This window comes from Anomaloglossus baeobatrachus, chromosome 4 (genome assembly GCF_048569485.1).
Source record: "Anomaloglossus baeobatrachus isolate aAnoBae1 chromosome 4, aAnoBae1.hap1, whole genome shotgun sequence".
Classification (NCBI taxonomy): Eukaryota; Metazoa; Chordata; class Amphibia; order Anura; family Aromobatidae; genus Anomaloglossus; species Anomaloglossus baeobatrachus.
Window position 1 is genome coordinate 562,977,831 of NC_134356.1, and position 16,827 is coordinate 562,994,657.

A 16,827-nucleotide genomic window follows, 5' to 3' on the forward strand; every position below is an offset into this window, starting at 1 on the left:
GACCAGGGTTGTCATATGTTCAGACCATAAAGTGCAGCAACTCTGTATAGTCAGGCACAGGTATTACACAGCAGGGACACATACTGCATATAAGATTATCTCAGCACAGCAACACATATATATATATATATATATATATATATATATATATATATATATATATATATATATATATTTATTTTCTTTTAACGAATCCAATTGTGGACATTACTTTTTATTCTAAGAGCCATTGACTAAAATGTAATTTGTCTATGGGAGATCCCTTTAACATAAAAATAAGAGATTTGATAGACGTAATTCCATGATTTTTCCTTCTTAGTGTTGCAATTTCTATGTTAAGGAATGGAGAAAACCTGCCTTATTCTATATAGGTTGCAGATAGCCCTCAGCTTAAGAGCTATACTTCTAACACCCCCATTTAGAAAAAAAATAAAATAAAAGTTATTAGCTATGGGAATTGATGCCTTTCCCCATAAGATGTCCAATTAATACAACTATAGCACATTTTTTCCCAGAAGCCAAAAAGGTAACAATGAAGGGCGGATAAGATATTTTTGCCTATTTTTTTGACCCACATCCAATCACAATTGAATGTTACGTCCAATGCAAACCTTCTCCAAGATCCCACCACGTGTAGAATAAGGAGTTTACATTGTGTAAAAGTACACTTTAATTATACATTAATACGGCATTATTGAAATACAGACAGGAGTCTTGGAAAATCCGATCACGACTCTGTACACGACTGCTTTAAAAATGTACATAATCTCCAATTCCTTCCAGATATGAACATCACGTGGAAGCTGCAACATATCTATTCATCCACCGACTGAAACTGCGACAATGAAAAGACACAATATATGGGCCGACCGCCACGTCACATCAGTCTACCTTATTGGCTTGACGCCATTTCTAAGGCAAACATCATTCGGAGCGTCACAATGCAGTGAACCAAAATCAATCTACAACATCATCTGTTACACTGACAGGCCACCAGAATTTCTGGAAAAGCGACATGTCCCTCCAAGCGCTGGTGTCACATTGCACATAAACAGTTTTTGAAGAAGAGGACTATTGATTCATTGAATGCTCCATGTTAGCTCCAGATAAGGGATATGCATGAGATACCCTTATAGGCAAACGAAGACGCTAAATTTGCGGGCGGTGCAGTCCATTACACTTGCTGGTGTTTAGAAATAACACCAGCAAGGTTCTTTAACCTCATCCCCCTGCAGAGGGACCTCTCCTTCCGGGTCTCCAGGCACATGTCCCTCCTCCGTCACCTGTTAAAGGGTTATAACCTAAAAAGAAAGAATAAAAATAATATGGGATATTTTTTTCTAAAAAGACTTTGTTGTTTTTTTTTTTACCTAAAATGACACTACAAAGTCTCATGTAATTAGACAGTTTTTGTGTGCCCTCTGCAGGTCACTAAGAGTATTGCACCTGAACGTCTCATTTCTATTCTGCACAATATCTCCATGCCATCTTATAACGTTCAGCCTTGTTCATAATAAATAAATTATTTATACTTACATATATATACAGCTCTGGTAATAAATAAGAGACCACTGCAAAATTGTCAGTTTTTCTGATTTTTCTCTTTATAGCTGTATTTTTGAGTAAAATGTAAATTGTTTTTTTTATTCTATAAAATACTGACAACAGGTCTCTGAATTTCCAAGCAATACATTTTGTATTTATTTTCTGAAAATGAGAAAATGGCCAAAATAAAAAAAATTTTAAAAAAAATGCATTGCTTTCAGACCTCAAGTAATGCAAAGAAAACAAGTTCATAATCATTTAGAAACAACAATGCTAATGTTGTTTCTAAATGATTAGCAATACTAATGCCACACAGCTAGGTCAATCAATATTTAGATGAAGGACCACCACATCAAAACCCTGTCATGGCCAGCCCAATCTCCAGACCTGAACCCCATTGAAAACCTCTGGAAAATAATCAAGAGGAAGATGGATAGTCACAAGCGATCAAACAAAGAGGAACTGCTTACATTTTTGCACCAGGAGTGGCATAAGGTCACCCAAAAGCAGTGTGAAAGACTGGTGGAAAGCATGCCAAGACGCATGAAAGCTGTGATTAAAAATCATGGTCATTGCAAAAAATATTGATTGCTGAACTTATTAAAACATTAAAACATTATCAGTATTGTTGTTTCTAAATGATTATGAACTTGTTTTCTTTGCATCATTTGTGGTCTGAAAGCAATGCATTTTTATTATTTTGACCATTTGTCATTTTCAGAAAATAAATACAAAATTTATTTTAAACCCTTGACCATTTTCCCGTTTTCTACACCTCCCTCGTGTCTCCAGCTTTTTGGACATACTGACCTCCGCCTCGGAGAGGTCTCCGATCTGGTTTTGGCTTTGGAGCAGCCGATGAAGCTGATGAGCTGGGTGATGGCTCCTGAGGCTGGAATGGGAGAATGGGAAAGCAGGTCAGACAGATACTAATAGAAATGGATAATTCTACAAGAATAAAATACAGCGTCCATTATGTATGTGGGTATATCTATTTAAATCAGGTTTGTAAACCATTTACCAACATGGAGCATTTCTGATTTTGTAATAAGAAATAGAAACATGAAGGCCCCAATAGACATCAGACTAAACTAGACAAACACGAATATGTACAGTACAGACCAAAAGTTTGGACACACCTCATTCAAAGAGTTTTCATTATTTTGATGACTCAGAAAATTGTAGATTCACATTGAAGGCATCAAAACTATGAGTTAAAACACGTGGAATGAAATACTTAACAAAAAAGTGTGAAACAACTGAAAATATGTCTTATATTTTAGGTTTCTCAAAGTAGCCACCTTTTGCTTTCATTACTACTTTGCACACTCTTGGCATTCTCTTGATGAGATTCAAGAGGTAGTCACCGGAAATGGTTTTCCAACAGTCTTGAAGGAGTTCCCAGAGATGCTTAGCACTTGTTGGCCCTTTTGCCTTCACTCTGCGGTCCAGCTCACCCCAAACCATCTCAATTGGGTTCAGGTCTGGTGACTGTGGAGGCCAGGTCATCTGACGTAGCACCCCCATCACTCTCCTTCTTAGTCAAATAGCCCTTACACAGCCTGGAGGTGTGTTTGGGATCTTTCTCCTGTTGAAAAATAAATGATGGTCCAACTAAACGCAAACCGGATGGAATAGCATGCTGCTGCAAGATGCTGTGGTACCCGTGCTGGTTCTGTATGCCTTCAATTTTGAATAAATCCCCAACAGTGTCACCAGCAAAGCACCCCCACACCATCTCCTCCATGCTTCACAGTGGGAACCAGCCATGTAGAGTCCATCCGTTCACCTTTTCTACAAAGACACGGTGGTTGGATCCAAAGATTTCAAATGTGGACTCATCAGACCAAAGCACAGATTTCCACTGGTCTAATGTCCATTCCTTGTGTTCTTTAGTCCAAACAAGTCTCTTATGCTTGTTGCCTGTCCTTAGCAGTGGTTTCCTAGCAGCTATTTTACCATGAAGGCCTGCTGCACAAAGTCTCCTTTTAACAGTTGTAGAGATGTGTGTCCAAACTTTTGGTCTGTACTATATAGTGGGAGGGGGAAGGGTGCTCCTGACTCTTCACCGAAAGATGCCAGGATAAATATTAACATCCCCCTTCCTATTGGACAAGCTCTGATTAATAAATTCAGGACCTCCTAAAAAACAACATCAAATTTTTTTTATAGAAAATCTATGTATCCTGAACTCTTGCAGCAGCGCAGTTCCGCTCTCACCCATAGTAATCCCACTTGGCACCACAAAAAAGCCCTACGCGCGCTTCACGTGGACTTCCTCAGGGGGTGTACTGAGTTTTTTTTATGTGCCATACTGTTTTATATTAGATGGATTGACTTTACATGAATAGTACTTAAACTAGAATAGTGCACACCCTAATGGATGTGTAATCCTCCCCCCTAAGGATTTTTGGCATTGGTTTTGGTACCTTAGCTAGTTTGTAGTCCTGCACTTTTACTATGTTTGTAATTATTCTGTCTAAATGTTTAATAAAGCATATATTTTTTTACTCTACCTCTTTGTTGATTATATGGCTCCACATGTACACCCTTATTGACAAGCAACGTTTATAGCTAAATTATATCGGGCAATGAAGATATTCAACAAAGTGTGTATAGGGTCATCGAGCAAACAATCATTCTTCTTCCCACCCTCATCTAATGTATATCACCAGATTTTGAGAAAAGTGGGGTCAGAAAAGTTTGGCTGAAGCTTCTCACTATTGAAATAGAGATATCATCTGGATAAATGTTTGTACACACACCACACACACACCACACACACACCACACACACACCACACACCACATTTAGCCCAAGTGCTAGGTCATGGCCAACCATAAGAGGGATTGTCTAAAATGATGGATTTTGGCTGACGTATACTGCATGGACAATGCTTGTAAGCTATAACCTGAAAGAAGCCTAGCCAGGGTCTCCAGCCTTACCTGACTGACCGGGACAGCCACCCTATAACTCTTTCCTTCCTTCATACTCTCCCAACTCTCAATCTTCTGGCGCCTTTTCTCTTCTTCCAGCTGTAATGAAGCAAAGACAGTAAAGAGGTGACATACACAGAGTATACACATGATGCGCACTTCTTCTGGTCCCACCTCATCTAATGCCCTAAACTAAAATGTTTATAGAACATGGAGTATTTCTAATTGCTGCCAAAATCATGAAGACTACACAAAGGCTGGAGCATCTGTCTGAACTGCCATCTATGGCAATTAAAAAAAAAAAGGTTACAAGCAAGAGATGTCATTATTATTTTCCAGGGTTATTCACATGCGGTATGGTGGCATATCAGCAAGATAGGATCGGATGGACATTTCCAGGCCAATGGTCTTCAAAGTTGAGGGGTAGGAATATGATCCCAGCTGGGGAAGGAAGGGGGCTGCAGACAAGTGACAGCGCAGGGGAGATCATCAAAAGGACACTATTGAATCTTTATTCTGATTAATTAGAAATGCACAAATCATGTCAATTGGTCTGTGTAGTTGGGAGTGTTTAGATTGTCTTCTGTACATCCATCACAAAACTGACAGCTGTAAAATAATGTGTGTGCCTAAAGGAGCACATGCACAATACATAGATCCCGGCCATCGATGGAAGCACCGTTCGGATGCAGCCAAGTATGCATCCTCTCCCATACACAAGAGGGCTCACTTGACAGAGAGCCTCCATATTCTGTATGAGAAAGTTGCTTTCAGACTCAAATATCGGTGGCTTACCTCAAGAACAAAAGTCAGAAATGTGACATGTTGGATCCTTCTCTACCCAGACATTATCTGCCAGGGAGGAATCTGAAGGCCCCCATACACATTAGATGGTTAGCCAAGCCGACCTATATCACTGGATTTAGCCATTAATCTAAAGATGGGGTTACATTACTCGATTTGACAGCTTGAAACTATCGACGATCGGTAAATATTTACAGATCGTCGGTCATTTAATAGTCTGCACCGGCAGACGACACTGAACGGTCTCTAATAGATCACTCAGTGCGCATAGACCACCGGTGTTCTCGGCAGCACGAGTCCTCTTTACTCAGGATGATGTGCTACCGAGAACAAATCTTTTGTGAAAACCAAAACATCTTTTTAGCCAATGAACAAAGTTATTTGCCCATTCAAAGCATGATCCGCAGGCTGTTTAGACTACAAGATTATCATGAACCGAGTGTTGACGAAGTGTAAATGCAGCTTAATGTGTAGAAGGGCCTTAACTTTTAGTTAAAAGAAGATAGTTTTGGTCCCGGTTTTGTCATACCATCCTGATGAAGAGACCAGAGATGTTTCGAAAGCTTGCTTTGTAACATCCTCTTATTTTATTTTAGTTAGCTATTAAAAAGGTATCACAACTACAAAATTTTACTTTTGTTTCTCTCACAGAGCAATCAATCATTAAGGGCCTTCAGAATTAGACAGTATGGGCTTTTCTCAACAAAAAGTGATACGTTATCACCCACACTGCACAGAGGGGGGTCCAGGGGCTGATGTACCCCAGTGCCCATTGTGGACAGCTGACATAACAGCTTTAGTTACAGCTTCAACCACTGGAGGGTAGGTATTCTGACCTGCATGATAAACAGCAGTAATGTAGAAATAGCATTGGAGTACTAAACGGAGATACATGGCTAGTGTACACCGCAGATTGTCATATACACTATGGCAGAATATACATCTTCTATCATCAGCTTCATGAAGATGAGCGGAATCTGTGTTCAGTAGTTTCAACTGCAAATCCATCCTAATACATTTTGATAAAATAACATACGATCACTAAACTATTGGTGTAACGTCCAACTTACAATTACATGACAAGATTTACATGTTACGCGAAAATACTCAATAAATTGTATTGGAAAAAAATACTGAAATCTTTTTCTATGAACCCCAGATAACAGCCCTCATGCTTAAAAACAGTTTACAAAGAAGCTTCAGCATTGCCCAAAGCAATCACTGATGCGATTTTTAGCCTTATTCTAGAAATCTGTAGCCAAACACTGGCACTTATATTTATTAAAAATATATATATATATATATATATATATATATATATATATATATAAAAATATATATATATATATATATATTATATATATATATATATATATATCCAAAAGCTGTCAGTGACCTAATGGCGACCAAGTACACTAGAGCTGCACTTTGTGAGAGTCTCTGCTGCTCGTGGTATAGGCGATATGAATATGGCGAGCCACAGGGTGACAGATCCTTACATTCATCATGCTCATTGATGGGACCAACTAATTGTATGGGGGCGGCTGCCCCCTATAGTCAATTTCCGGTCAGTGCGGTGCCCATCCTGGAAGTATGGGCTGTGCTCAGACCTCGCAGGAGTCATGGAGAATAGTGAGGCATCACATCTGACCCTGTGCTTGGCTACGCTCACATTCTCACAGTCCCGGTTACTCTGAGCCGGGGAGGACACTGCCAGGACCTAGCCGGCAGTATTTGCTTTGGGTAAGCGAGCCAGCACTTTTACTGCCAGCATGACTATTGTTATATTGTGGAGAAATCCTGCCAAGACATCTCCTCTCATCTGTGCTCATTTATTAAAGTACATGCCGCCTTCTGACAAATCCAGACGAGCAAGAAGAGAACGGCAGGGTGTAACAGTCTGCAGCGGGCACAGGCAAGAGGAATGTCTAATAGTATTAGAGGCTGGCCGCTGTCAGATTACAGAAGGTTCAGCACACAACTAAGGTCTATGACCACCATGAATTCCCGGTTACGATGCATATTTATTCTCTGAACTGAATGTGACCGAAACCAAATTTAACAGTTGGACAACCCCCCCCCCCCCCTCCCCGTGTCCCCACCCAGTGGCACTGTCAGGACCCATAAAGCATCAGATTCCTGCAGATGCTAAACATTGGAAGAGCTGATGACTACTCTGTTACGTCTGACCACCATATATTATAATATGTCTTGACATAAAAAAAAAAAAGAAAAAAAAAGAAAAACGTCCGTGTTTACAATAAAAAAATAAAAAAAACCCACAGAGGCGCTGGAATGGGGGTATCAATTCACCCATGGGCAAAGCAAGGCCTTTGTGGAAAGGCTCACCTGATGGGGTTATGCACCAGGCACAACTCCGTGAATTATAGTAAAGCCCAAATACAGCTCAAATCGCCCCCGTCCTCAGCAGATACCGGGTCTTGGGATAAATGGATAAAAAAAAAAAATCAGGAGCAATCAATAGGTGCTGTTGGATTTTTCTTTATTAATTTGCTACGCGTTTCAAAGATAAAAATATCCTCTTCCTCAGGCATCATCTGCCGCTAACAACTGCACATGGAGAGGAGTTCTGACCACGGCTCATAATCCGTTAAATGCTGCAGTTAATATCCAAGACGTGGCGGCAGTGGGACGCGCCATTCTATACGCCCATCGGTGCGCCCATGATGTGATCGCAGGACAGGACACCGAAGGGTTGCCATGACAGCCGGGAGTCTGACGACCCCCGTGCTTGTCATGACTGTTCTGTAAAAGCCAGCGCTAGGCGTGGTTTTTGTGGTGTATAGCACAAGCGATCAGATGATCACAAGTTCCAAGTCTCCAAGGTGACTAAAACACAGTAAAAAATGAAGGAAAAAAAAAAACCCCAGTGTTATATACAGTATATACTTTATATATAAAATGGCCATGTCTAACCGTACAAGAGACATGGTCTGATCATACCATAACGTCTGGGTCGGGGAGGATGCAACAGAGTATAAAGACATTACAGCAAATAATTCTTTGAAGTAAAAATAAATTTTTTAAAAGCAGACAGGGAAATGTTTTACCTCAAAAGGAATCAGCTGAGATCCCATGCTGTAATATCTGTATACTCTTTCTTCCTCCACTGCCCAGGAGCTGTGGTTTGATCAAACCAGATCACTGCACAGTCAGACACTTCCATTGCACAGCATAAAGCAGGGACATATATAAGATCTCAGCACAAGAACTTTTTTTTTTTTTTAAATACATCTAATTGTGGAAATTATTATCATTATTATTCCAAGATTGATTAAAATGAACTTTAAAATTTACTTTGATCATGGGAAAACTCCTTTAAGTACTAATGATGGTTCTGGTGCAGTATTCATGTACTGATGAGGATTCAGGTGCAGTATTCATGTACTTTTATTGGTTCTGATTCAGTACACATGTTGCAATCCATAACTTGTCAGATAACGTGATACAAGGGTATGTTATTAGCACATTGTGAAGCCTGACAACTTAATAGTTTCTACATCTGTATTTATGTTAGAAACATTAATTCTAAAAGTAAGCACTATAGTGTGCCAAATATTAATAACGTGTAATATACTCACTGTCAGGACTTCATTCTACTTGCTGTTTCCAGTGGTCACTGTCGCGGGCGGAGGAGGGGACGCTGCGCTCTCCCACTGCTCGGGTCCGGCTGCCGCTGCTGCTGCGGCCGCTGCTGCTCGGTGGCTCGAGCGATGGGCCGGATCCCGGGAACTCGAGCGGCGCTCCTCGCCCGTGAGTAAAAAGGGGATTGGTTTTGGGGATTTATTGTCCGTGACGCCACCCACGGTTGTGGTGATTGTTTGGACACCACCGCTGCTCTGTATGGGGATCCCGGGAGCGGTGACAGGGAGCAGCAGAGTTGTTAGTTCTCCCCTCCGTGGGTAGGGGTTGGTTGTCCCGGGGCCCAGTGATGGGGTGGAGGATGAGGAATGGCAGGCCAGGTGCGGGGCCTGGTGAGGTGCAGGGTCGCGGGGGCAGCGCTGTGCCGCATGGCACGGTGGTACTCACTCAGCCTGAGACGGTGACACAGTTCTCGGTAAAACACACGGCTGGAAAGACTGTTCCCACGGACGGCTGCTGTTGCTTTTCCCCGGTAGTTAACGGTGACTGTCTCTTTCCCTGCACCTGGTGTAACGTTGGTAGCGATGGGTTCCCACCGGTAACCCGCTCCCCGACTTGGATATGGGCCGGAGGAGCCCCTCTTTCCCCGCAGGCGCTGGCCCTGAGAAACTGGTGCCTTGGCGGTGGCGGTGTCTCTCTCATACGGTTGGACTGTTGCCTTCAATCGGGACTTAGATGCTTGGAGACCCGGAGGTCCCCTTCACTGACGGATTTGGCAAATTTATGGCGACTTGCCGGGATCCGAAAGGCCCCTGCCAATGGTGCTGGCTTCTCCTTGTGTACCGGTCCGGTACCGCCGGGTCACCACCCGTCCACGGTCCTCACGGCACCTCCGATAGGCCACTCCTGCAGACGGTCACCGCTGTCTGCTAACCTTGCGGTCTCTGTCCGGGGCACACACCCGGACGCAGTCTCACAGTTGCTCTCATACCACTTCACTTTTCTAGCTCCACTCTCCTCTCTCCCTCAAACTGATTTCTCTGCTTTTCCCGCCTCCAGGACTGTGAACTCCTTGGTGGGTGGAGACCAACCGCCTGGCTCCACCCCCTGGTGTGGACATCAGCCCCTGGGGAGGGCAACAAGGATTTCTGGTCTAGCTTTGATGTGCCTAACCGGGGTGTAGGGTGTGGTGATGTCATTACCTGTGACCCCTGGCTTGTCCAGGGCGTCACATCACCACATGACCAGTCATATGCGATTTTCATATTTATGGCCGACTAGTTACTCTTCATACTTTTCTCAAAGAAGCGCTGTAGTTTTTCACTAAACATTGAGAAAATTAGGAAGAGCAGCTCATTGGCTAAGAAGAGCGGTCACATGACAATCACTCAAACCACTTCAGCTATGTATATGAGGGAGGCACCAAACGGAATTTTTGCCCCAGATGCAGGAATACCTAGATTTGCCTCTGGCATAGTGGGTGGAAATCACCTGATGTCTGGTTATACAGTTATGCCCACTTGCAGAAAGGGATCAATATCATCTATATTTGGTAGAGGTGTCTCATACATTGTATACCATGTCCAGAACAAGACACTGGAAATATAATGACTATAGGGAAGGTGCACTGCAATACCATTATACACTCCCTGACAGAAATTCTGTCGCTTATCCATGTTATGTAAATAAAAGCTTAGAACCTGACTTTAAATTCATCCATTGGTTTTATAAATTACTCTGTTTGAAAGCCGAAACCCTCCCAAATTTGGTTTAGGTTATGAAAATTAAGTTGTTGCAAAGCTGAAATATTGATCATTTAATGAACACAGAAAGGTCAGATTTTGGCAAGACAAAAGGTTTGTCACCTTGTCATATAATGCACCCAATCCTAGTTTACATCCTCATCTGTGCTCACTAAATTATCGCTTAATTAGTGGTTGTGTATAAAAAGAAACCCAGCACCTCAGACCTTCACTTGAACTGCAACTTGACCTCTGACAACATGCCAAAAATCCACCCTACGACCAAAGCCTTGATTATCAAGAGGCTGAAGACCAGATCCACTGTAGAAATGGCTGGCACATTTAATGTGTCTCAGCGTCAAGTACAAAGAATTAAAAGATTTGAAGAGACTGGAGATGTTTTTGACAAGCCCAGGTCCAGCAGACCCCACAAGACAACTGCTCAGGAAGAACGTTTGTTGGTTAGAAAATCCAAAGCCAGCCCCTCTTCCACTGCAGCAAAGCTCCAACAGGCCTGGTCACCTCAAGTGCCTGTGTCAACTAGAACAGTTTGTAGGATTCTGTCTCGAAATGGCCTCCATGGTCGAATCAGTGCCCAGAAGCCAGCACTAAACAAAAGGCAATTAAAAAAACGTGTGGCATTTGCCAAATCCCACAGCCTGCTAACACTAGAAGTCCCAGAGAGGGGTCATTTAACATTTCTACCTTTGGAACCCAGAGACGGGTCGAATGACCTGAAGGATTTTAGCTAACATCCAATAATCACCGTCTTTTGTTCTGTAATTAAGGCCATTACTGTCGCACCATAGGAGGTTGTTGTTTTCCATTGAGTTTAGCCATTTAGTTTCTAGTTAGTTAGCTCAGTTTGGACTAAGGGTCATTTGACCCTCTTTCGGGACTTCAGGGGGGAGCTCGAAATTTCTGGGACTTTAGTGCTAAATAGATGGATGCTGGAAAAGTGGCAGAAGGTGGATTTCTCTGATGAATCTTCAGTTGAATTACACCACAGCCGCCGCAAATACTGCACGAAATCTACTGGAGACCGTATGGATCCAAAATACACCCAGAAAACAGTTAAGTTTGGTGGTGGAAAGATCATGGTCTGGGGTTACATTCAGTATGGGGGTGTGCGAACCATTTGCAAGGTGGAAGGCAATATCAACAGCCTGAAATATCAAGAAGTATTAGCTACCTCTTACATTCCTAATCATAAAAGGGGTCAAATTCTGTAGCAGGATGGTGCTCCATCTCATACATCCATCTCTACAACAAAGTTCCTCCTGGCAAAGAAGATCAAGGTCCTCAAGGACTGGCCAGCCCAGTCACCAGACATGAACATCATCGAGCATGTTTGGGGTAGGATGAAAGTGGAAGCTTGGAAGACAAAACCAAAGAATCTAGATGAACTCCGGGAGGCATGTAAGATTGCATTCTTTGCTATTGCTGATGACTTTATCAATAAATTGTATGAATCATTGTTGAACCGCATGCATGCAGTCCTTCAAGCTCATGGAAGTTACACAACATATTAAATATGGCTGTAATAGCACTACAACTTCATTCACCAATGTTATGCAACATATCTTTGTATTAGAAGTTAATTTGTTTGAATTTCACATTACTTTCTGTGGGCGACAAAACTTGTGTCTTGCCAAACTCTGACCTTTCTGTGTTCATTAACACTAGAACTACTGAGGTAGTCATTTTGACTACTTTGCACCATGTATTTCTATATAGGTGTCACGAGTCCAGTAGTTCTAGTGTTAAATGATCAATAGTTCAGCTTTGCAGCAACTTTATTTTCATAACCTAAACCAAATTTGGGAGGGTTTCAGCTTTCAAAAGAGTAATTTATAAAACCAATGGATGAATTTAAAGTCAGGTTCTAAGCTTTTATTTACATAACATGGATAAGCGACAGAACTTCTGTCAGGGACTTTACAATACTCTTGTATATACAGTGTCGTTTGCTCCACCAAAATCTCGATAACAGCCAAGCAAGGGTATGAAAAATGTGGTAATTAAACACAACGGTTACTTACCGGTAGCCGGTTTTTCCAGAACCCATGACAGCACCACGTGAGAGAGGGATCCGCCCAGCAAGGACAGGAAACCATTCTGAATAAAAGGGCGGTACTTCTCCCCTTCGTCAGTTGATTACCGAGAATGAGAGGACCTCCAACAATTGTTAGAACTTACTCCACCACCACTAAACACACACAAGCACACCGAAAAAGTGCCCACCAAGGATGAGAAAGGGAGGGAATATAAGGGTGCTGTCATGGGTTCTGGAAAAACCGGCTACCGGTAAGTAACCGTTGTGTTTTCCCCTCACCCATGACAGCACCACGTGAGAGATTTCCAGAGAAAACCATTTAGGGAGGGACCACCGCCTCAAGCACCCTTCTACCAAACGAAAGAGCAGCCGAGGAGGATAGGTCCAACCGATCGTGTCGGAAAAAAGTAGATTGTGAGGACCAGGTAGCGGCCCTAAAAATTTGTTCAATAGATACCTGTGCACGCTCAGCCCAGGAGGTAGACACCGCTCTGGTGGAATGGGCCCGGATGTTCTCCGGAACAGGCGCTCCACTGGAGGAGTAGGCCAAACTAATGGCCTCCCTAATCCACCTAGTGATAGTACTCTTGGACACCCCCTGACCCTTGGTACTACCCTGAAAGGAGATAAATAATGACTGTGTCTTCCTCACTGCCTGTGTGACCGAAATAAGAATTATTCTTACCGTTAATTCGGTTTCTAGGACCTTCCACGACAGCATAGGAGGTTGTCTCTCCACGCCCTAATTGGGACAGGAAGTACGAGAGGTTTAAAAGGACCCTCCCACCTCCCACAGCCAGTGTCTTACAAAGAACCCATAGCAATGAGAAGTACTACATATCCATGAATAAATGAATACAATAGCGGGAGGGAATTACCTGCTGTCGTGGAAGGTCCTAGAAACCGAATTAACGGTAAGAATAATTCTTATTTCTCTAGTCCCTTCCACGACAGCATAGGAGGAATACCAAAGAATTGATACCTAGGGGGGGACCACAGCCTGCAGGACCTTCCTGCCAAAAGCCAAATCCCTGTTGGAATCCAGATCCAAACGATAATGCTTCGTGAACGTATGGAGGGAAGACCACGTAGCTGCCTTGCAGATCTGCTCAGGAGAAGCCCCTGCCCGTTCAGCCCAGGAGGCAGAGGTAGCCCTGGTGGAGTGCGCCGTAAACCCGGTAGGGGGAGAGAGATGCTGAGCGAGGTAGGCGTCTCTAATTGCCCGCACAATCCAGTTGGCGACGGTACTCTTAGCCACCTTCCTGCCCTTATTTCGACCAAAGGGCTGGATGAACAGGTTATGATCAAGGCGCCAAGGAGCAGTAACCTCCAGGTAGTGCAACACAATCCGACGAACGTCCAAAGAATGAAACACTTCCTCACCCGGAGTCCGAGGATGCTGGCAGAAGGAAGGTAGGACGATGGACTGGGAACGGTGAAAATCCGAAACCACCTTGGGAAGGAAGGAAGGATCCAGCTGAAACACAATGCTGTCATCTCTGATGGTCAGGTAAGGCTCCCGAATAGACAAAGCCTGAAGTTCCCCGACTCTACGAGCAGACGTAATGGCCACAAGAAAGGCAGTCTTGTGAGAAAGAGAACGAATGGCACAGGAGGACAGCGGCTCAAAGGGTGACTGAGAAAGTCCGGTAAGGACCACATTGAGATCCCAGCGAGGCGTCAGGACCCGCTGACGTGGACAGAGTCTACTAGCGGATACAAAGAACCGGCGGATCCAGCGATGATCCGCCAGAGCCGTGTCAAAGACTGCACTGAGTGCTGATACCTGAACTTTCAGGGTGCTAGGCCGAAGGCCTAAATCCAATCCACTCTGGAGGAAGTCCAGAATCTGCGCAACATTAGGCCAGAGTGGGTCAGGAGGCCGAGAACCACACCAGGAGGAAAATCGCTTCAAGATTTTGTTGTAAATACTATTAGTCACTGGTTTTCGGTTCTTCTGTAGGGTAGCCACAACTTTGTCAGATAGTCCTTGGGCCTTCAGTGCCCGGGCCTCAGAAGCCAGGCAGCCAATTTGAGTTTCTGGGGATCCGGATGGAAAATCGGACCCTGGGATAGTAAACTGGGGTCGGAACCCAAGAGGACCGGACCGTCTATCCCGAGAGTCATGATCAGGCTGTACCAACTCCTCCGAGGCCACAGAGGGGCTACCAGGATAGTTGTGACCCCATCGTCTCTGATCTTCCTCAGGGTCCGTGCGAGAAGAGGAAGAGGGGGGAAAGCGTAGGCGAGGCCAAAGGACCATACGTGGCAGAAGGCGTCCACCCCCAACGCCTTGTCCCGAGGGTTCAGGGAGAAATATGTTGCGACCTTGCGATTTCCTGCTGAAGCAAAGAGGTCCACTTCTGGAGCACCCCACCGTGCCACCAGAGAGCAGAACACCGCCTGATCCAGACTCCATTCCCCCGGATGAACATCCTGACGACTTAGGAAATCTGCCTGAAGATTTAGTGAGCCCTTGAGATGCACTGCAGAAAGGGATAGCAGTGAGTGTTCCGCCCATTGAAAGATCCGGGAGGACATCGACTTCAGGGCGCCGGAGCGTGTACTGCCCTGATGGCGGAGATGTGCCACTGTTGTGACATTGTCTGAGTATACCAGGACGTGCGAGTCCCGGACGAGATCCTGAGCCGCAAGGAGGGCTTCCCTGACTGCCCTGAGCTCCCGGTAGTTGGAGGATTGGGAGCTGACATAAGGACTCCAGACCCCCTGAAATGGGGAGTTTGCCACCATAGCCCCCCATCCTCGCAGGCTGGCATCCGTGGTCAGTGTAACCAGGGGTGTCTGAGTCCAGGCAACCCCCACCTGCAGGTTGCTGGGCCGCAGCCACCAGAGAAGGGATGAGGAGACGGGCCCCGAGAGGCGAAACCTTCTGTTTAGGGATGACGGGAGTCTGTCCCAATGCGCCAGGATATGATCCTGGAGACACCGGGAATGGGCCTGAGCCCACCTGACTGAGGGAATGCAGGATGTCATAGAACCCAGAGCAGACATTGCTGCTCGAAGCGTCGGGCGGGCCTGCCTGCGGAGGTTTGATAGCTTGGCTAACAGAGCTACCCTGTGGCCCTCCGGGAGAAAAGATGCCTGTCGGTCGGAGTCCAGCAGCACTCCGAGAAATTGTCGAGTGGAGGAGGGGCTTAGCTGTGATTTTTTGAGATTGGGAATCCATCCCAGGGACCGAAGGATTCCCAAAGATTTTTCCACATGACTCCGGAGGGTTGGAGCAGAGGGAGCCATGAGAAGAAAATCGTCCAAATATGGTACCAGACAGATACCCTGCAATCGTATGAAGGCGACCACCTCTGCCATGATCTTTGAAAAGATCCTTGGAGCCGAGGAGATCCCGAAGGGAAGTACATTGAATTGAAAATGGAGCACCTCCTCCCCGTGTAGCACCGCAAACCTGAGGTATTGCCTGTGACCCGGATGAACGGGCACATGAAAGTAGGCGTCCTTCAAGTCTATAGAGGCCATCTGGTGGTGTAGACCTATCAGGGGGATAGCTGATTTTACTGACTCCATCTTGAACCGCCGGTACCTGACCTGACGGTTGAGACGCTTTAAATTGATTATTATCCGGACGTCGCCAGACGGCTTCTTGACAAGAAAGAGGCGGGAGTAGTGTCCCATCCCTACTTCTTGACTCGGGACTGGGGAAACGACCCCCGAGTGTACAAGCTCTAGAATCTTGGCGTACAATAGAGCCTGTGAAACCTGCGACGTCAGAGCAGTGACTCGGAGACCCGGGAGAGGGGGGGGAGATGAATTCTATTAGGAGACCCTCCGATACGATCCTCAGAACCCATTGGCAGGTGGTTATGGAACGCCACTGGGGAAGAAACGCCGAGAGTCGTCCCCCCACCCGGGCCGAGTCACTGTTTGTCCTGCTGAGGACGTTGTGGTTGATGGGTAGGGATGAGGATGTTTCTCCCCCTACCCTTCGGATAGCTCCACCTGCCTGTCTTCCCTTTCCCTCTGGGCTGGGAGGCCTGAGGCATCGAGGGACGAAAGGACCGCTTCCTGGCGGGTCTAGGGTCAGGTAAGGCCTTACGATCAGTCGCCTTGTCCAGAATATCATCCAGGGCAGGCCCAAACACCAAATCCCCTTTAAACGGAAGGGAGC

At 44.9% G+C, this 16,827-nt stretch overlaps 1 protein-coding gene across 1 annotated transcript in view; it reads right to left on the reverse strand.

Moving 5' to 3' along the window:
- Nucleotides 1–652: 652 nt before the first annotated feature.
- The window catches only part of SELENOS (selenoprotein S), a 35,305-nt gene continuing 19,130 nt past the window's right edge, over nucleotides 653–16,827 (reverse strand). Inside the window, exons 4-6 of the mRNA XM_075346014.1 lie at nucleotides 4,491–4,580; nucleotides 2,356–2,437; nucleotides 653–1,301 (exon numbers count right to left, since the gene is read on the reverse strand). Of these exons, the coding sequence (XP_075202129.1) occupies nucleotides 1,222–1,301; nucleotides 2,356–2,437; nucleotides 4,491–4,580 (252 nt within the window). The 3' untranslated portion in view covers nucleotides 653–1,221. The remainder of the gene's footprint in view (nucleotides 1,302–2,355; nucleotides 2,438–4,490; nucleotides 4,581–16,827) is intronic.